This window comes from Muscardinus avellanarius, assembly GCF_963383645.1.
Source record: "Muscardinus avellanarius genome assembly, chromosome: 3".
NCBI lineage: Eukaryota > Metazoa > Chordata > Mammalia > Rodentia > Gliridae > Muscardinus > Muscardinus avellanarius.
The window spans coordinates 109,867,030-109,885,876 of NC_137788.1; the positions used below are offsets into that span (position 1 = coordinate 109,867,030).

General features: G+C 53.2%; 1 protein-coding gene across 1 annotated transcript in view; it reads left to right on the plus strand.

The window, feature by feature from the left end:
* Positions 1-18,847, plus strand: part of NOS1AP (nitric oxide synthase 1 adaptor protein) — a gene marked incomplete at both ends in the record, with an annotated part of 121,441 nt that overhangs the window by 22,118 nt on the left and 80,476 nt on the right. The window contains one exon of the mRNA XM_080691525.1: positions 10,721-10,792. Coding sequence (XP_080547651.1) covers positions 10,721-10,792 — 72 coding nt within the window. The remainder of the gene's footprint in view (positions 1-10,720; positions 10,793-18,847) is intronic.

Below are 18,847 nucleotides of genomic sequence, written 5' to 3' on the forward strand. Positions count from 1 at the left end.
CAAAGGCATTCTGTCTCTGAGATACCCACCTACCCTTTTTCTTTTATTTTTTTTGGGGGGGAGGCAGTACTGGGGATGGAACCCAGGGATATTCTATCTCTGAGCTACACCCCAGCCCTATTTTTTATTCTTTATTTTGAAACAAGGTCTCACTAAGTTGCAGAGGCCTCACTAAGTAGTTGAGGCTGGCTGTAAACCCGTGATCCTCCTGCCTCAGCCGCCCAAGTTCTGGATTACAGGCGTGCGTGCGACCGTGCTCGGCGAACCAGGTTTTGGAGACATTGCTCCTTCCTATAACCTGGCAGCAGTATGCGTATTTTTCTTCTCTCTCTTTATGTGATAGAATAATCTGTTCATTTTGGCTTTTGGGTGACTCATACAATCAGCATTCCGCGTGGCATTGGGTGGTCTTGAGCGCTTTATTGGACTATTTTATATAATACCACCAATGAAGTATGTTGAAACTGGTATTTATTGCCTTAATCTTGTTGTCTGCCTTGAGGAGCTGCTAACTAAATGTTTCTCTCCCGCTCTGCCTTAATTGTGGCGTGGTTAATTCCCTTCCACTGCAGGAAGCCAAGGTATTTATAGATTGTTGATATTATTTTTGTGGTCTGTAGAAGTAATCGGCGTTTGCTGAGTGCCAGGAGCGCGCTTTGGTGGGAAGGAGGACAGAGGTTTAGAGGCAGCTCCTCCTGCGAGCTCCACCCCAGTTGAGCCGGGGAGGGGAGAGAGTCCATGCTCGCGAAGCCGCCTCTTCCAGAAGGAGAGAAAATGACTTTGGGTTCAAAGGAACACCTTGGCAATTCCATTAAGCAGGGTCCACCACAGGTGACGGGTCATCAGACGGAATCACCGCAGGGCCAATGGTCACTTACCCAAGAGCAGAGGATGGAGGGGGCCAGAGGGCCCTGGGCCACAGTGGCCTTCCAGAGAGCAGCCCCGGGCCAGTCCCTGGCGTGTGTCTTCTCTCTTCTCCTCCTCCTCCTCCTCCTCCTCCTCCTCCTCCTCCTCCTCCTCCTCCTCCTCCTCCTCCTCCTTCTTCTTCCTCTCTCTCTCTCTCTCCCCCCTTCTCCCTCCCTCCCTCCCTCTCTCCCTCTCTCCCTCTCTCCCTCCCCCCCCCTCTCTCTCACTGGTGTCTCTTCTCGCCCCGCGGATCCATCATCTTCAAGGCCACATGCACATCAGATCCAATCCGGGTTCGTTGCTCAGAACCCGTCGGTGACCTCGAGTAGCGACAGAAAGTCCTGGCAGCTGAACTGCCTGGCCGCTCAGCTTCACTCCCCATCCCAACCCTGGGGCGTCTGAACGCACGTCCAGGGCAGGTCCTGCAACCACAGAAGATACATACTCATCCTCCTAGTTCAAACATTCTCTCCTGCCAGTCATGGGGGTGCACACCTATAATCCCAGTTCTTGGGAGGCTGAGACAGGAGGATCGTAGATTCAAGAGCCTCTGCAATCTTCCAAATCTGCAGCCACTTAGCAAGGCCCTGTTTCAAAATAAAAAATAAAAAGGGCTGGAGTGAAGCTTGGAGACGAGGAATAGAAATGTGGATAGCCCGCTGGGTTCAATCCCCAGCAGCACAAAACCCCAAACCCCAAGCAGCACAAAACCCCAAACCCCAAAACAAAAATCCTCTCCTACGGAGTGTGGTGATACAGGCCTGCAGTCCCGGTACTTGGGAGGCTGAGATAGGAGGACCACAAGCTTGAGGCAAGCCTTAGCAACTCAGTGAGAACCTGTTTCAAAACAAAAAATCAGCTGGGCGTGGTGGCGCACGCTTGTAATCCCCGCGCTTGGGAGGCTGAGACAGGAGGATCGCACAGGTTCGAAGCCAGCCTCAGCTACTTAGTGAGGCTCTCAGCAACTTAGTGAGACCCTGTTTCCAAATAAAATATAAAATGAGTCTGGGAGTATAGCCCGGAGGTAGAAAGCCTCTGGGTTCCACCCCCAGTACCACAAAAAAAAAAAAAAAATCAAAAGGACTGGGGGTGTGGCTGAGAGGTCGGAGGCCCCCGGGCTCAGTCCCCAGGCACACGCGCACGCGCAGTCCCCTCCTTGGTGGACTCGGTCGCCTGCCCCAGAATGCCGCAGGTGCTCGTCCTTGCTTCTCTTGGGCCTTGCAGACAGCAGCTCACGGTCACCCCCATGTGTCCACTAGCACCCGGGTCCTTGGCGGTAGCCAGCGGCTGCGGGAGCCAGGGCCAGGTCACCTCCAGTGCCAGCGACTCCAGGGCGGCACACAGACCGGGACTCCGCAGAGCTGCCCTACTTTCCGAGGGCGAGCCGAGAGGGCAGGCTCTTGGAATCCTGGGAAGATGAGTTCACTCCTGTGGCAGGTTTCCAGGGCTGGGGGACAGGACAGTTGGTACAAACGTCCTGAATTGCGGTCGGGATCTCAGAGGGGACACCTGCTCCAGCCACAGGACTGGCATTGCCTTTGACCCTAGAAGCGGGCGCCTTCTGCATCGCAGTGGGAGACGGGGTGTGCTGTAACACAGTTGTACGGTTGCTATAGCTGTCTGCTGTCTCCTCAGAGCAGGACGATGTCATGGACGCTCTGACCACTGGAAACTCGGGAGGGTGGCCAACTTCAGGGCCCAGTGTGCTGAGCGGGTGTCCTACTCTCGAGGACACCCCAGGCCACACCCTAGTGGGCCCTGTGCACCGGGCACCACGCTGCCTTTGGTTTGCCCATGTCGCTTAAGTTTGTGCAGGAAATGATACTTATTTTTTTGCGGCACTAGGGATGGAACCCAGGGCCACTCTACCTCAGAGTGACACCCTCAGCCCTATTTTTTATTCTTTATTTTGAAACAGGGTCTGGCTGAGTTGCAAAGGGTCTCACTAAGTAGCTGAGGCTGTCTGTAAACCGTGATCCTCCTGTCTCGGCCTCCCAAATGCTGGGATTACAAGTGTGCCCACCACGCCTGGCTCCTATGCTGAGGATTTTGAGGACCCTCCACACTGACCACCACAATGGTTGTACATAACTTACAACAGCGTGTATGGGCTCCCATTTCCTTCCTAGCGTTTGCTATTGTTTGTGTTCCGGGTGACTGGGATTCCAACTGGAATTAGAAATCTCAGTGTGGTTTTGATTTGCATTTCCCTGACTGCTAATCATGTTGAACTTTTTTTTTTTTTTGTATATTTATTGGCCATTTGTATTTATTCTTTTGAGCCGGGTCTATTCAGCTTAATTGCTCCTGACATCCTGTTTTGTGGGATGGCACCCAGGGGCATTCTACCTCTAAGTTCCAAGCTACACCCCCCAGCCTTTTTGTTTCATTTTGTTTTGAAACTGGGTCTCTCTTTGTTGCTAAAAGTCTCACTAAGTTGCTGAGGCTGGCCTTGAATCTATGATCCTCCTGTCTCAGCCTCCCCAACCACTGGGATTACAGGTGTGTGCTGCCACGCCTGTCAATTGCCTGTCTTGTGATGGGGTTGTTTTAGTGTTAAGTTTTTTGAGTTCTTTCTACGTTCTAGATTAGTCTTCTATCAGGAGTCGCTGGCCGAGATCTTCCTCAGTGTAGGCTCTCTCTTTAGACTAGTGCCTAGTTTGTATATCTCCCCCCGCCCCCAGTACAGGGGTTTGAACCCAGGGGCATTTTCCCTCTGAGCTACACTCCTGGCCCTTCTAAATTTTATTTTGAAACAGGGTCTTGCTGAGTTGGTTTTGTGGGTGGGCACGGCCTGGGCTGTGCGTGCGGGTCAGTTGCGTGTCCCAGGCAGCCGCGTGGGTGCGTTGGGCATTACTGTAGAGTTTGAAGGCGGCATCAGTCCTCCCCGTGAGAGTTTAAGGCAGCCCCAGCCAACAGGCTGCACCTGGCAGATCCTTGGGTTTTATTTATTTATTTATTTATTTTTGTGGGTCTGGGGATGGAACCCAGGGACATTCTACCTTCAAGCTACACCCACAGCCCTATTTTTTTATTCTTTGTTTTGAAACAGGGTCTCACTAAGTTGCAGAGGGCCTCACTAAGTAGCTGAGGCTGTCCGCGAACCACGATCCTCCGGGTCTCAGCCTCCCGAATGCTGGGATTACAAGCGTGCGCCACCACGCCCGGCACTCCCTGGGTTTTAAAGCACACACTGTACTGGTTTGTAAGTGGCTGTTGATGTCACAAATACGACATGCGTTCCTAGTCCATTGCCTCAAAATTTAGCAGCTTGGGACTTTTCCACTTTGTTCCCCCTTTGGATTGGGGGTTGAACTCAGGAGCGTTCTACCTCTGAGCTTCATCCTAGACTTTTTTTTATTTTGAAACAAGGTCTCACTAAGTTGCTGAGGCTGGCTTTGAATCCGTGATCCTCCTGTCTCAGCCTCCCAGTTAGTGGATGACAGGTGTGCCCTCTTGCCCAGCCCACACAGTGGGCTGGCTTTCAACAGGACTTAGTGGTGGGTTTGCCGGAGGGCTTTCTTCATCCCTTCCCCTCCTCCTCCCCCTCCCTCCTCCTCCCCCTTCCTCCTCCTCCCAGTCCTCGTCCTCCTTCTGTCCTTGACTCCGGCCAATTCAGAGTGGGCTGTCATCTTTGTAATGAGGAAAGCAATGGATTTCTGTGCGCTGGGAGCTGAAGCGCTGGGACGCGTCCTGGCCTCTTCCCTTGATTCTGTCCTGCTCTTATTTTTAGAGCGTTGGCTTTGAAGCCGGGATGCCCGGGTCGAAGCCTCTCCTGGCCTTTACTGTCCAGGTGAGTGTTGACCATGGCAACGTCCTGCCGCAGAGTCAAGCAAGGGGCGGCCTGAGAGCCCAGGGCTGCCCGCACTCGCCGGGGACATCCGTCTTCACCGTGACGTGCACTCCTTCTTCTCTGACTCAACCTCTTCAATTATTCTGTAGATTTTCTCTTCTCTTTTTCTCTTTTTGTAATGGGGATTGGGCTCAGGGGCTTCTACCTGTGAGACACACCTTTGTCTCTCTCTCTTTTTATTTTTGCAGCACTGGGGATGAAACCCAGGGGCATTCTACCTCAGAGCTACACCCCCAGCCCTATTTTTACTCTAATTTGAAACAGGGTCTCACTGAGTTGCAAAGGGCCTCACTAAGTAGCTGAGGCTGTCTGTGAACCTGTGACCCTCCTGTCTCAGCTCCCAAATGCTGAGATTACAAGTGTGCGCCACCACGCTTGGCTCTTTTTTTTTTTTTTTTTTTAGTTTTGAAACAAGTTACAGAGTTCACAAAGCTACAGAGGCTGTCCTCCAACCTGTGCCCCTCCTAGCTCGGTCCCAAGAAATGGGATTACAGGCAGGTGCCACCATGGCCGGCCTCTTGCGGCACTGAGTCCTCAGACTTCCTGCCTCCTTTAACCTCCTTGGTGGCTCTATCTGAATGATCATCCCACAAGCATCTGCTGCTGTGCGATGCCGCGGGTGACCACTCCAGTCCTCTGCAGCGGAGACGGTGGGCAGGTCCCGGCAGGCTGGTAATAAGGAGCGGAGTCAGTCGCTGTGGCAATGCCCTAGGCAGATAAGGGGACAGATACCACCTCAGAAGTTCTTACCTTAAAGCAGGAAACGCTACGGCATACCCATTCATCAGGCTTTGAACTAGTCGGGCGCCCCCAACCCAGCTAGCCTCCGAGCCTCTAGCTGCCTAGAGAGAGGAGACACAGTTATCTGAGATCAGCCAACGTTAAGTCCCAACCCTGATATGCGGAGCCCAGCTCGTGCCAGGCGGAGCAGAGCATCCCTAGACCTTCCCTGGCTTCCTCTTCTCAGTGGTCGTAGAAGAATCGGGGCTCACATTTCAGCCCATCTCTGATTCGGAAGCCCAGGCCTCTCCGGCTCTACCTCACCACCACCCTAGGAAGTCTGTCCCGGCCCCTGTAATTCTCCATGCGGGGCCTCGTTTAGCCAGAACAGATGGAGGCTTCCACGGTAAAGTTAGTGAGCACCTCTGTCTCCAGATACCCACCCCCGGAGCAGCTGCTGATACGGAGTGCGGATGGCCAGCGCCTGGCCGCTGGTGACCTCTGGTCTGTCGTTTGCATTCGAGGATGGCATGGCCGGTCTGAGGGTGAGACCTGAGCTCCCAGTGGGAGGACTGGCAACGGGCGGGGAGGAGGGCTGGACGGGGGACACTGGGTGGGACTTGAAGCGAGAGGCGAAAGGTGGCCAGAGATGCACTGCACCATTTTCCCTGTCAGAGACACCGGGCTCTGTGGTGCCCTTCGCGAGGAAAAAGGAACTGGTGTCCGCTGGATGTATTTCCACGCAGTCTCAAATCCCATATGGGCCGGGCTCGTGATCCCAGCAGGAGGATCGCATGCTATCCCGCAGATTCCAGCCAGACTCTGTCTCAAAATAAAGATAAAAAGGGCTGGGGGGTAGCTCGGCGGTGGTGCCCGCTGGCCCATGTGAGCTCAAACAGAACCCCCTCCTGGCCTGGCCGAGCTGGGGGAGCCGCTGGGGTCCTTCATTTATTTATTTATTCTGGGTCCTGGAGTTTGAGCCCTGGGGTGTCTTCCCTCCACCCTCCACCTTCAGCCCTATTTATTTATTCATTCACTTATTTTATTTTATTTTTGGGGTCTGGGGATGGAACCCAGGGGCATTCTACCTCCGATTGATACCCCCAGCCCTAAGTTTTATTCTTTGTTTTGAAACAGGGTCTCACTGAGTTGCAGAGGGCCCCACTAAGTCGCTGAGGCTGTCCTCAAACCTGCGATCCTCCTGTCTCAGGAGGGATTACAAGCATGCGCCACCACGCCTGGCCCAGCCCTTTTATTTTGAAACAGAATCTATTAGGTTGCTGAGAGTCTCATTAGATTGCTGAGGTTGGCCTCCAGCTGTGATCCTTCTGCCTCCTGAGTACTGGGGTTACAGGTGTGCACCACCATGCTTGGCCCAGCCTGAGATTTTAATCTTAATTTTAATTTTTAATTTTAAGGCATTCATTTTAGAGCTAGTAGGTGAAAGGCCAGAATAGTTTCTTCATCTACTTTATATCCCCCCTCCTCTGTATGCCGCATTTCCTCATCGTGAGAAGCAGGCCAGCCCATCTAAGTGTTAGTGTACTGATGGGGACTTGAAGAACCAAGACAGCCTCTCCCGGGCCCTTTGGGTGGTTCAGCCCTGCCGGCGGGCGTCCCTTTTAGAGAACTTCATGGTGGTGTTAGTGTAAAGACAAGGGTCCCGCTCAGCATTCTTACTCAAAGATGGACTATACAGCCTAGAGAAGTAGATTTATTTTCTTGTGGCGTTGGGCTCCTCAGTCTGTGTGCGGCCGGGGACTCTGGCTCTCAGGGGATGGCGGTGGAGGTGGGGAGGGCACACGGTTCTTCACATCATGGAGGCCGGAAACGAGCCAGCCAGGGGAGAAGGAACCAGATACAATCCCCAAAGCCGCACCCTCAGGGACCCAAACCTCCAGATTTATCCACTGCTGGGATCGCAAACCCCATGACTCAATTATACCAACTCCAGACAGCGGTTTGTAAGCTCTTCAAGGGGCTGTGCTATATCCAGCCGCAACAACAAGTCACAGGAGTTGGTGTTTGATGTTGAGCTGCAGGGGCCTCTGCTGTGGTCTAGCGCCTTTCTCGGCTGCTGGGCTGCTGATCAGTAAACTCTGAGGACCTTCAAATAGCACTCCCTTTATCTGGGGCTGGAGTGAGAGATTGGAGTCTCAGTGCCTGCAGATAAACCGAGACACGAGACACGGCGGTGGTGGCGGCGTCCAGCTGCGTTTTAGCGCTGCAGAAGCTTTGCTGGGTTGTGGGCAGGGATCAAGGCTTCTTCTCTGATGCAGTTGACAGCAGAGACGCTGGTAAAGTCCCCAAGGTGCTTCTGTCTCCAGTCTGTTGCCCTGAAGCCGGCTGTGGGGGCGCACGCTCGTAATCCCAGCACTCGGGAGGCTGAGACAGGAGGATCGCGATTTGCAGCCAGCCTCAGCTACTTAGTGAGGCCCTTTGCAACTCTGTGAGACCCTGCTTCACAATAAAGAATAAAAAAAAAAAATAGGGCTGGGGGTATAGGTTGGAGGTAGAATGCCCCTGGGTTCCATCCCCAGTACTGCAAACACAAAACAAAACAAAAATAAAATAAAAACCAACCTCTGGCCCTGAGCCTTAGCACCTGGGGAACACCCTGCCGGCCTCGGAGTGGGCAGGCCAACCCTCAGTCCCCTCCCCGGCCTTGGCAGAGGTTCTTGGCAGACTTGGCCCCTGGAATCTGTGCCGCTCCTGCCCCACAGTTAAAACTGCTTTTGTTTCCTGCCAAATGAGGCGGGAACCCCCCCACCCGGCCACATCATAATCCTGCTCTGCCGGACTCTCAGCTGGGCTTGGCGCCTCCCTCCAGGCAGGGACCGACTTTCCCCTTAGAGCGGGCACTGGCCGCCGGGGTTGGCTTCCCAGCCCTGGCCCTGTTGCGGCGTCCTCGGGCAGGGCTCCGTGGCCCAGGTCCTGCTCGAGGATGCCGCAGATCCTGGAGTCTCCCCTCCCAGGGACACTGGGTGAGGACACGCCCTCCGGGAAGCGGATCTGACTTCTGACTGCACTGGCCATAGAGGCTTGGGCACAGGCACTCTGGCTGCAGGGTGGTTGTTGGGTAGGGATGAGATATCTTTAATGTGGTGCCCCACTTTTACCACTCCCTCTGCTTCTCCCAAGGCCTTGGCTTGCGGCTCCTTTTGATGCCTATTATTAACACAGACATTTCGCTCCTATCTAGGAGCTCAGACCTGACTCCTACTTCCTTTACCCTTTGAGTCCCTTTGGATAACCGTAAAGGTGCCATTTAGAGGAGACCGGTTATTGCTGGGTGTGCCTGTAAGCCCAAGGCTTGGGAAGCTCAGTCAGGAGGATCCTATGTCCAAAGCCAGCCTCAGCAACCTAACAAAACCCTGTCTTTTTTTTTTTTTTTTGGGGGGGGGGAGGTACTGGGGATGGAACACAAGAGCTATATCCCCAGCCATATATATTTATTAATTTTTTAGTTTTAATTATTATTTATATTTTTGCGGTACTGGGGATGGAACCCAGGGGCATTCTACCTCCAAGCTACACCCCCCAGCCTGAATTTTGTATTCTTTTTATTTTGAAACAGGGTCTCACTGAGTTGCAAAGGCCCTCACTAAGTAGCTGAGGCTGTCCTCGAACCCTAATCCTCCCGTCTCAGCCTCCCGAATGCTGGGATGAAGGAGCATGTGACCACGCCTGGCTGGAGGGCTTTTGAGGCTGGGCGGTGGTCCGCCCCCCCCCCCCCCCGGCCCTGTGGGTTGTGCGCATATTGGTAGACTGTGTGGCAAGAACGTGTTGGCAGACGCAGGGCGAGGACCTTTATCAACACGTGCGTCGCTCCCTGCATGCCCCTGCTGGACTCTGCCCAGCTGCGAGGTGCTCCAGGCTTCCGGCTGCTGGGGATGGCGCCTGCTGACCAGCACAGGCTGCCGCTCAATACTAGGGGAACCCCGCGGCTGTGTTTGGGTTTCACAGTGCGCCTCACTGGCACCAGGGCTCGCTCCACATTTGGAGGAAAACTTTATTTTTCTGTAACTGGGAAATAACCTTTTCTTCACAGATGGTCATCCTAATCTGTCTTTTTTGTGTGTGTGTGTGTGTGTGTGTTGTTTTTTGTTTTGGTGATACTGGGGTTCCTGGAAGCCCTTCTCCCTCCGGGCTACACTCCCAGACCTATTTTATATTTTTTTGTTTGGAAACAGGGTCTCTTAAGCCAGCAAGGCTGGCTCTGAACCAGCGTGATCCTCCTGTCTCCGCCTCCCAAGCGCGGGGATGACAAGCGTGCGCCACCACGCCTGGCTTGTTTTTGTCTTTTGCAGTACTGGGGATGGAACCCAGGGGTATTCTACCTCCAAGCTACATCCCCAGCCCAATTTTTTATTCTTTATTTTGAAAAAGAGCTTCACTAAGTTGCAGAAGGCCTCACCAAGTAGCTGAGGCTGGCCGCAAATTGTTCTCCTGTCTCAGCCTCTCAAGTACTGGGATGACAAGCCTGTGCCATCATGCCTGGCTTCTTTCTTTCCTTCTTTCTTTCTTTTATTGGTACTAGAAAGTGAACTTGAGGTCATTGTACCTCTGAGGTACACCGCCAGCCCTTTCTTTTATTATTTATTTATTTTTCTTTTTATTTTTTTGTGTGGTACTGAGGATGGAACCCAGGGGTCTTCTACCTCCAGGCTATCCCCTCAGACCTATTTTCTATTTTATTTAGAAACAGGGCCTCATTAAGTTGCAGAGGGCCTCACTCAGTAGCTGAGGCTGGCTCCAAACCGTGCGATCCTCCTGTCGCAGCCTCCCCAGTGCTGGGATTACAAGCGTGCACCACCACGCCCAGCTTATATTTTGAGACAGGGTCTTGCTAAGTTGGTGAGGATGACCACCTATTTCAGCTTCAAAGTACTGGAATTACAGGCAAGTGTCCCGCCATGTGAGAGGTTTTAACGCAGTTGATCCTACAGCCAGAGAGATGGCGGTCAAGGGGCGGGTGAGATTGCTTCGGAAGCCTGCCTGGCTCAGTCCTCTGCGCTGTCTGTTTAGAAGCAAGATGGAAAAGGAAGCTAATTTCGGGTGAAGTTGCTTTTTAAAAAGTTGAAAAGAATCCCCCAAACACAATAGCCTTTCGGCGTTTGATTTCCTCGTGTGTAGAAGGAGGGAGGTGCACGGGGTCCTCCAGGCCACTCTGCTCCGCACCACGTCCTGTGTCCAGGGACCCTTGCCCTCTTCTCAGCGTGTCTCTGCTTCTCCCCACAGTACGTAGGAAGCCTGGACGTGCCGAGACCCAACAGCAGGGTGGAGATCGTGGCCGCCATGCGCCGGATTCGGGTGAGTGGAGCCGGGCGTCGGTGGTCCTCTGAGACCCCCAGATCCTGCCCCTGCATCGTCCGGGAAGTTCTTGTGGATTGTCCGACTGGTCTTCATGAAAGGCTGAGGTTAAGGCGGGGTGTAGGCCGAGGGCCGCCGTGCCCAGAGACACCTGTGACAGCTGAGCAGGGGGCCAAGGAGAAGGCTCAGTGTTATTTTTGTGCTAAGACTTTTGGGAAAAGGTTTAGCCATTAGCTGGTAATTGGCTCAAGGTGCAGTTGGTAATAATTAATGTGCGATTCCAGTTAAATTCCTTTGGTCCCCAGGAGTGTGTACCTTCTAGAAGGGTTTGGTATTTGCAGCACCCGGAGCAGGGTGGGCAAGAAGTCCATTGCCAGCTGGGCGTGGCTGCGCATGCTTGTCATCCCAGCATTCAGGAGCTGAGACAGGAGGATTGCCATTCGAGGACAGCCTCAGCTACTTAGTGAGGCCCTTTGCAACTTAGTGAGGCCCTCTTTGAAAATAAAGAATGAAAAGTCGGGCTGGGGTTGGAGCTTGGAGGTAGAATGCCCCTGGGTTCCATTCCCAGAACTGCCATATATATATATATGCAGGCTTGGGATTGGCCAAGTGGATAATAACTATATATACATTTTAGGAAGAACCGGTGTTAGAGGTGGCTGGATTGGCCATCTCCCCGCACAGCCTGATTTCTTGGGCTCATCGTCCTTTAAGACCTGCTCCCCTGAAAGGAAAATCATGAGGTGGGGTGTGGGGCAACTCAATTTCCTTCGTTACTTTTACCCTCCGCTGGTTCCGATCACCAGGAACCTTCCATCCAGCGATGGCAACGCAGGGGAGAGAATAATCACGTCCGCTGCTGCTTTTCCCAATATCTCGTCAGCCTACGAAAATAATCTCTCCAGCGTCTCGATCCTCTCCGCCTTGAGGCATATAAAAACATATTTGAAGCCAAATTTATGGAGATGCTCTCAGCTCTGACGGCCTTCTCTGTCCCTGGGGCCTCGGCGGCCTTTGACTCTGAGCGCTTTTCTGTGAGGGGTGTCCTGGGTTACTCCTGTCTGACGGAAGGGGAGCATCTGTGGTTCCTAATATCACGGTTATTATCATCCTCACCATTAGTACTGTGTGTGTGTGTTGTACCATGGATGTTCTGCCGCTGAGCTACACCCTCAGCCCTTTTTACTTTCTGTTTTGAAACAGGGCCTCACTAAGTGGCCATGCACTGCCCTTGGACCTGCGAGCCTCCTCTCTTGGCCTCCCAGGTCCTGGGATTTTACAGTCTCATTATGAAAGTAATCTGCCATCATGAAAGTAATATCTCAGCTGGGCCTGGTGACGCAGGTCTGTCATCCCCATACGTGGGAGGCTGAGACAGGAGGATCTCAGGTTCAAGGCCAGCCGCAGCAACTTACCAAGAGTTGAGTAACCTAGTGAGAGAGACCCTGTTTCCAAAATTAAAAAATGATCTGGGCGTGGGGGCGCTCGCTTGTAATCCCAGGACTTGGGAGGCTGAGACTGGAAGATCGCAGGTTCAGCGCCAGCTGCAGCTACTTAGTGAGGCCCTCTGCAACTTAGTGAGACCCTGTTTCAAAATAAAGAATAAAAAATCGGGCTGGGGGTGTGGCTTGGAGATAGAATGCCCTTCCCTGTTCGATCCCAAGTACTGCAAAAACCAAACAAATAAATAAATAAAAATAAAAAAGGCTGGGGGTATAGTTTGGAGGCAGAATGCATCTGGGTTCCCATCCCCAGTACTACAGAAGGGCAGGCGGCAGGCAGGTGAGAGAAAGCTCTCTGCCAGTCCTGGCTAGAAGTAGTAATAAAAGTCCTGCAGAGTCAGGTGCTCTGTGAGGCCTGTCGCTGGACTGCCCGCGAGGTTTCAGCATAGGTGACGTTGCCCTTGGAGCACCAGGTCCGGGAGCCCGGGCAGGCCAAACCATTCCAGCTCGGGTTCCTGGGCCAGGGGCTGTGGGCTTGCATTCAGCTCTTTGAGGCCGATCACGAGTCACGGCCCCTGTGGGGAACATGGGAACCAGGACGGGCCACCTCCCCAGCGAGGCAGCCCGCAAGGCAGCCCGCGGCAAAAACACAACTTCCTGGGGCTGCAGCCCTGGGGATGCGCCCCTCTCCACCTGCAGCCTGTGAACCCCTCCCGCAGGCCCCTTCCTGGAGCTGCTTCCAGGCCTTAACGAGCAGCTCATTAAACTCGAGGGGTGTTTAATTGGCCGAGAGTTGTTTGGTCTGGCGCTTGTTTATACTGGCGGCACCAGTAGCAAGTGCTGGGAGATGGTCTCAGGAGCCCCGCAGCTTGCTGAGTCCAGGCCTCTGTTTGCCATTTCCTTTCTCTTTCAAAAGCTGTTTGGGCTGTAATTACAGCTGCAGGATCTGGGGCACGGGATCCCCGGGAAGGGCTGTTCCCAATGTCGTCCTCTCCCTGGTGCCCGGGGCGGCTTTGGTTGCTCCGTGCTCCTGTGGGCCCAGAGGTTGGCGGGCACGGTGCCATGTGTGTATGGGGAGCCTGAGCCCGCCTGCTAAGCGTCAGCTGCTGGTCTGCCTGGTCCTCCCTGGAGCGCAGGGCCGCCGTGTGCCCAGTGCCCCTGGAGCGCGGCCTCGTGGGTCAGGTGGCTGCGTTCCTCCCCTTCCATGAGCCAGTGCCACCCCAGCTGGATGTACGGGCTGTGTGCAGGCGGCTTCTTCCTCTCCCCTTTCCTTGTTTCCCGCCTTTCTGAGTTTATGATGCCTGTCTTGGGCATCTTTTTCTTTCCTTCCTTCCTTCCTTTCTTCTTTCTTTCTTTTGCAGGTTTGGGGATGGAACCCAGGGGCATTCTACCTCCAAGCTCCACCCCCAACCCTATTTTTGATTCTTTATTTTGAAGCAGGGTCTCACTGAGTTGCAAAGGGCCTCATTAAGTAGCTGAGGCTGTCCACAAAACCAGTCCTCCGGTCTCAGTCTCCCAAATGCTGGGATTACAAGCATGTGCCACCACACCCAGCTCTATGTTTTTCTTCTTAAAAAGTGCTTTCAAGGTTTTCTCATGACTGTAAAAAATACATGATGTGGAATTTAACTTGTTTATTGGCACTGGGGATCTAATCCAGCGCCATGTTACCTCTGAGCTGTACCACCAGTGTTTTTTGTTTTTTGTTTTGGAAACAGGGTCTCGCTGAGTTGCTGAAGCTAGCCTCAAACCTGCAATTCTCTTATCTCAGCCTCCCAAGAACTGAAATTACAGTTGTGTGCCATCACACCTGGCTATATTTATACCTTTTTTTTTTTTTTCCAGTACTGGGGATGGAACCCAGGGGGCATTTTACCTCCGAGCTACACCCCCACCCCTATTTTTTATTCTTTATTTTGAAACAGGGTTTCACTGAGTTGCAAAGGACCTCACTTAAGTACCTGGGGCTGGCTGCGACCCACGATCCTCCTGTCTCAGCCTCCATTTTTACTTTTTGCCAATGCTGAACTCCATTCCCAGCCCTTTTTATTGTTCACTTAGAGACAGGCTCTTGCTTCATTGTCCAGGCGGCCTGCAACCTACGACCTTCCTGCCTCTGCCTCCTGTGGCCGGGCACGGGTGTGTGCCACATGTCCGGCTGGCAGGTGCCTTTGGGCTCTTGTTCCAGTGTCTGTCCGTTGGGCACTGGTCCTCAGGCATGGGCAAGACCACACTGGAGTGCCTGTGTGCGTTCTTAGGGAGAGGGCAGAGGTAGGACGCGTGGCCTTGGGTACCATGGCGTGTGGGCAGTGTGGCAGCTGGGTGGCTCCTCTGAAGCCGGAGGTGACCAGGGCACATCGTAGCTGTCTTGGAGCCTGTGGCCCAGGCTCCCTGTTCCCACACACTGGCGCCAACCTGTCTTTTGCTTCCTACCTTCCTCGGGAAGGCAGCTCGGGTGGGTAGAGGAGCCGTGGGGGTGGGCCCCGCTGGCCCCGCTTGCTCCTGGACTCCTGTTCTGTGCTTATAAGTGACGTCGCTTGTCCTGCCTCTGCTGCGGGGGAGAAGGTGCTTTCTAAGCCGTGAAGGGCATCTGATGCTCATTGCCACCATTTTTATGCCTCCCTTGGGTTTCAAGGCAATCTGTAAATACAGATAAGCCCCAACTCGGCTCTAGCTCAGCCACTTCTGAACAGCTGGCGGCCTTCCTCGGGTCTCCTGCAAACGCGCTTTCTTCCGGAGTGTCTCCCAGTAGGTCACACCAGTGGGTCACACCGTCCTCTGGCGTCCTCAGGCCCCGCGCCCGCCCTCCCTGGCTCTGGTGACAGCTGTGTTGCCAGTGTCTGGACGTGGCCGGCTGTGCTCAGCGGAGGCCCCTGGGGAGAACGGGTTCCCTGCTTGTCCTGCTTCTGCAGGCTACCCGGCCCTTGGCAGCGGCCCCTGGCATCTCCAAAGCCGGCAGTCACGGTGACCTCTGCCTCTGCTGCTCGCCTAGGCGGACCCCGCGCTGGCCCCTGCCTGCCCCTCCCAGCAATTCCGATGGTCTTTCTTCTCTAATTCTTCTTTTTGGTGGTACTAGGGATGGAACCTAGAGGCATTCTACCTCCGAGCTACACCCCCAGCCCAATTTTTTATTCTTTGTTTTGAAGCAGGGTCTCACTGAGTTGCAGAGGGCCTCACTAAGTAGCTGAGGCTGGCCACAAACCTTGATGGTCCTGTCTTAGCCCCCCAAACGGTGGGATGACAAGCGTGCGCCACTGTGCCCGGCTCTGTTTAGTTGACTTTTCATGCCCGTTGTTATCTAAAGCTAAACTGATTTTTTTTAAAATACTGGTTTGAACCCAGAATTATTCTCCCTCCATACTACGCTCCCCAGTCCTTGTTAACATTTTGAAACAGGGTCTCACCCAGTTCCTGAGGGCCTCACTCAGTTGCAGAGGCTGGCCTCGAACCTGTAATCCTCCTGTCTCTGCCTCTTCAAAACGTCCCATTTGTGGATGAGGAGGTGGAGCCAGTGGGGACCTAGCATCATCACCTGCAGAGCTGGAGCACTGGAAGCCTCCAGAGGAGGCTGCCGCCCGGTGCCTGCCCAGCAGGGTACCACTGTTTCTGCTTGCCTTTCTCTAGTCTGGGACTGCTGCCAGGCAGGGCCCAGTGCAAAATGTAAATTAGGCCGTTATTTGGTTTTTATAAACTTCTTTTCAGAGCCTAAGACTCATATATCTCCTGTGACACCCCCATTTGGATGGCCCAAGGGCCCTTAAATTCAGTATGCCAAAACGGAATTCTCCTCTCAGCATTTTTATTTATTTATTTATTTATTTATTTATTTATTTATTTATTTATTTTTATGTAGTGGAGGTTGCACCCAGGGGCCTTCTACCTCCGAGCTGTACCCCCAGCCCTTTTTAGTTTTTTTCTTTGGAAACAGGGTTCCACTAAGTTTCTGCGGTCCTCACTGAGTTGCTGAGGCTGGCATCAAAACTGGGATCCTCCTGTCTCAGCCTCCCAAGTACTGGGATTACAGGTGTGCAGGACCACACCTGGCTTGCCTTTTTGCTCTGAAACCTTCCCTTATATTTTCTTTTTCTTCTCTTCTTTTCTTTGTCCTTTGATCTCACTGAAAGGCATCATACCCGTCTGGAGTGGTGGGTGATCCCAGTACTTGGGAGGCTGAGGCAGGAGGATTGCAGGCTCGAGTCCGGCCTCAGCAACTTCAGGAGACCCTGTTTTAAAATGAAAAATAACGTAGGCTCAAGGGTAGCTCAGAGGTAGGGCATCCCTGGGTTTCTAGCTTCAACTTCCTATCTAGAAAGCGAGGTGGCCTCTACCCTGTTTTCCTGGGGGCTGTTTCCCAAGAGTTGGATGAGATACTTAAGAGAAGGCTTTGTGAATCGTCCTGTGCCCATGCTGACAGGCAGTGGCTGGACCCAGGGCCACTCTACCTCCAAGCTACACCCCCAACCCCTTTTAATTTTTTTATTTTGAAACAGGGCCTTGCTAAGCTGCTGAGGCTGGCTGTGAACTTGCAATCTACCTGTCTCAGCCTCCCAAGTACTGGATTATAGGCGTGCACCATGGTGCCTGGCTTTTATTTTTATTTATTTTTATTTATTTTTTTATGGTACTGGGGGTGGAACCCAGGGGCTTTCTACCTCCAGGCTATACTCCCAGATTTATTTTATACTTTATTTGGAAACAGGGTCTCACTAAGTTGTTGAGAGCCTAAGTAGCACATCTCTGGTTGGGCGCTGTGATGCAGGCCAGTAACCCCAGCAGCTTGGGAGGCTGAGGCAGAGGATCCCAAGTCTGGGCCAGCCTGGACAACTCAGACCCTGTCTGGAAATGAAAACTAGAAAGAGCTGGGGGTGTGGCTCAGTGGTGGAGTGTTTGCCTTAGCATGCTGGGGGCCCAGAGCTCCATCCCTCAAACCAGGAAACAAAAACATAAACAAACCTGTGCGCCTCTTGGCCTGAATTCGGTCTACGGTTAACATCTCAGGACCCTATCCTGGACCGTCTCCCTGCGCTCGCCATGTTCAGGCTGGGCAGCGCTTTGCCCTCTGGTCAGCGGCCCCTTGACTCCTTTCTCAGACCTTTTCTTGGTGTCCTGCTGCCGAAGCTGCCTTGGCCTCACCCGGAGGCGTAGTGAAGGTCTACACCAAGCCCCAACCAGGCACCACACCGCCCTGTCAGCAGGCCCCATGCTCCCAGCAGCAGCTGGGGTGTAACAGGGAAAATTCCTGTATTCCCCAGGGCTGGGCTTGAGGGATCTGGTGGGGGCTGCCAGAGGAGATAAGGGATTCCAGAAATTCTTGCTGCTTTCCTCCAGATAGCCTCAGCTCCCCTCCTCCACCTATACTCCATCAGGCCGCAGGCGGGTTGGCGGGTTGAGGTTGGGGACGGCCACGTCTGGTCTGTCCTTGCACCTTCGCGTAATAACCAGCAGGCTTATGTTGTTTCTGCCGGTCTCACGGCTCGCTTAGCCTGGGTGTTTTCCTGGCCCTGCTGTACCGCTACAGCACAGCAGCCCAAGTGTGGATCCCAGCTGTGGTTGCTGCTCAGAGATCGAAGCCGGGTAGCCCTAAGGGTGAAGGAGCCTTGGGGCTCTTGGTCAGCGGGAGCCTGTGTGCTGGCCTGGGCACGGTGGCGGACTGCCTGCTTAGTGACACTGGCCCAGGGTGCAGCTCCAGCACAGAAACAAGACACATCTGTGGTCTCCTGATTCAGTGTCCCGGCTTATCCACCTGGCTGGGCCGGTGGTTAGTGAAGTTGGGTCACTGTCATCGGCTTCCATGGGAGCAGACATGCAGGCTCCGGCCCTGCTCAACCCCTGCTGAATGTGAAACTTTAAGGGTAGGACTGAGATAGGAATTGGGTGCAGAAAAAGAAAGATATCCCGACTCTCAGAAGAACTGAGTCTCAGTGAACTGCTGGGATATAGGAAAAGCCCACAAACTTTTTTTTTTTTTCTGTACTGGAGGTTGAGCCCAGGGGCATTCTACCTCCAAATTATACCCCAAGACATATTATTTATTTATTTACTTATTTATTTATTTTACAGTACTGGGGATGGAACCAAGGGGCATTCTACCTCTGAGCTACACCCCTAGCCCTATTTCTTATTCTTTAATTTGAAACAGGGTCTCACTGAGTTGCAGAGGGCCTCACTAAGTAGCTGAGGCTGTTCGCAAACCGCGATCCTCCTGTCTCAGCCTCCCAGATGCTGGGATTACAAGCGTGCACCACCACGCCTCCTATTTTTTATTTTGAAATAGAGTCTTACTAAGTTGCTTAGGGTCTTGCTAAGTTGCTGAAGCTGGCCTTGAACCTGAGATCCACTGTCTCAGACTCCCAAGCACTGTGATTATAGGTGTGTGCCACCAAACCCGGGTGAACCTTTCCACTCTTTTTTTTTGGGGGGGGTGGTACTGGGGTTCCTGGAAGCCCTTCTACCTTAAGGCTACACTCCCAGACCTATTTTGTATTTTTTTTTTTTTTTTTGGAAACAGGGTCTCTTAAGCCAGAGAGGCTGGCTTTGAACCAGCGTGATCCTCCTGTCTCCGCCTCCCAAGCGCAGGGATTACAAGCGTGCGCCACCACGCCCGGCCAGCCTT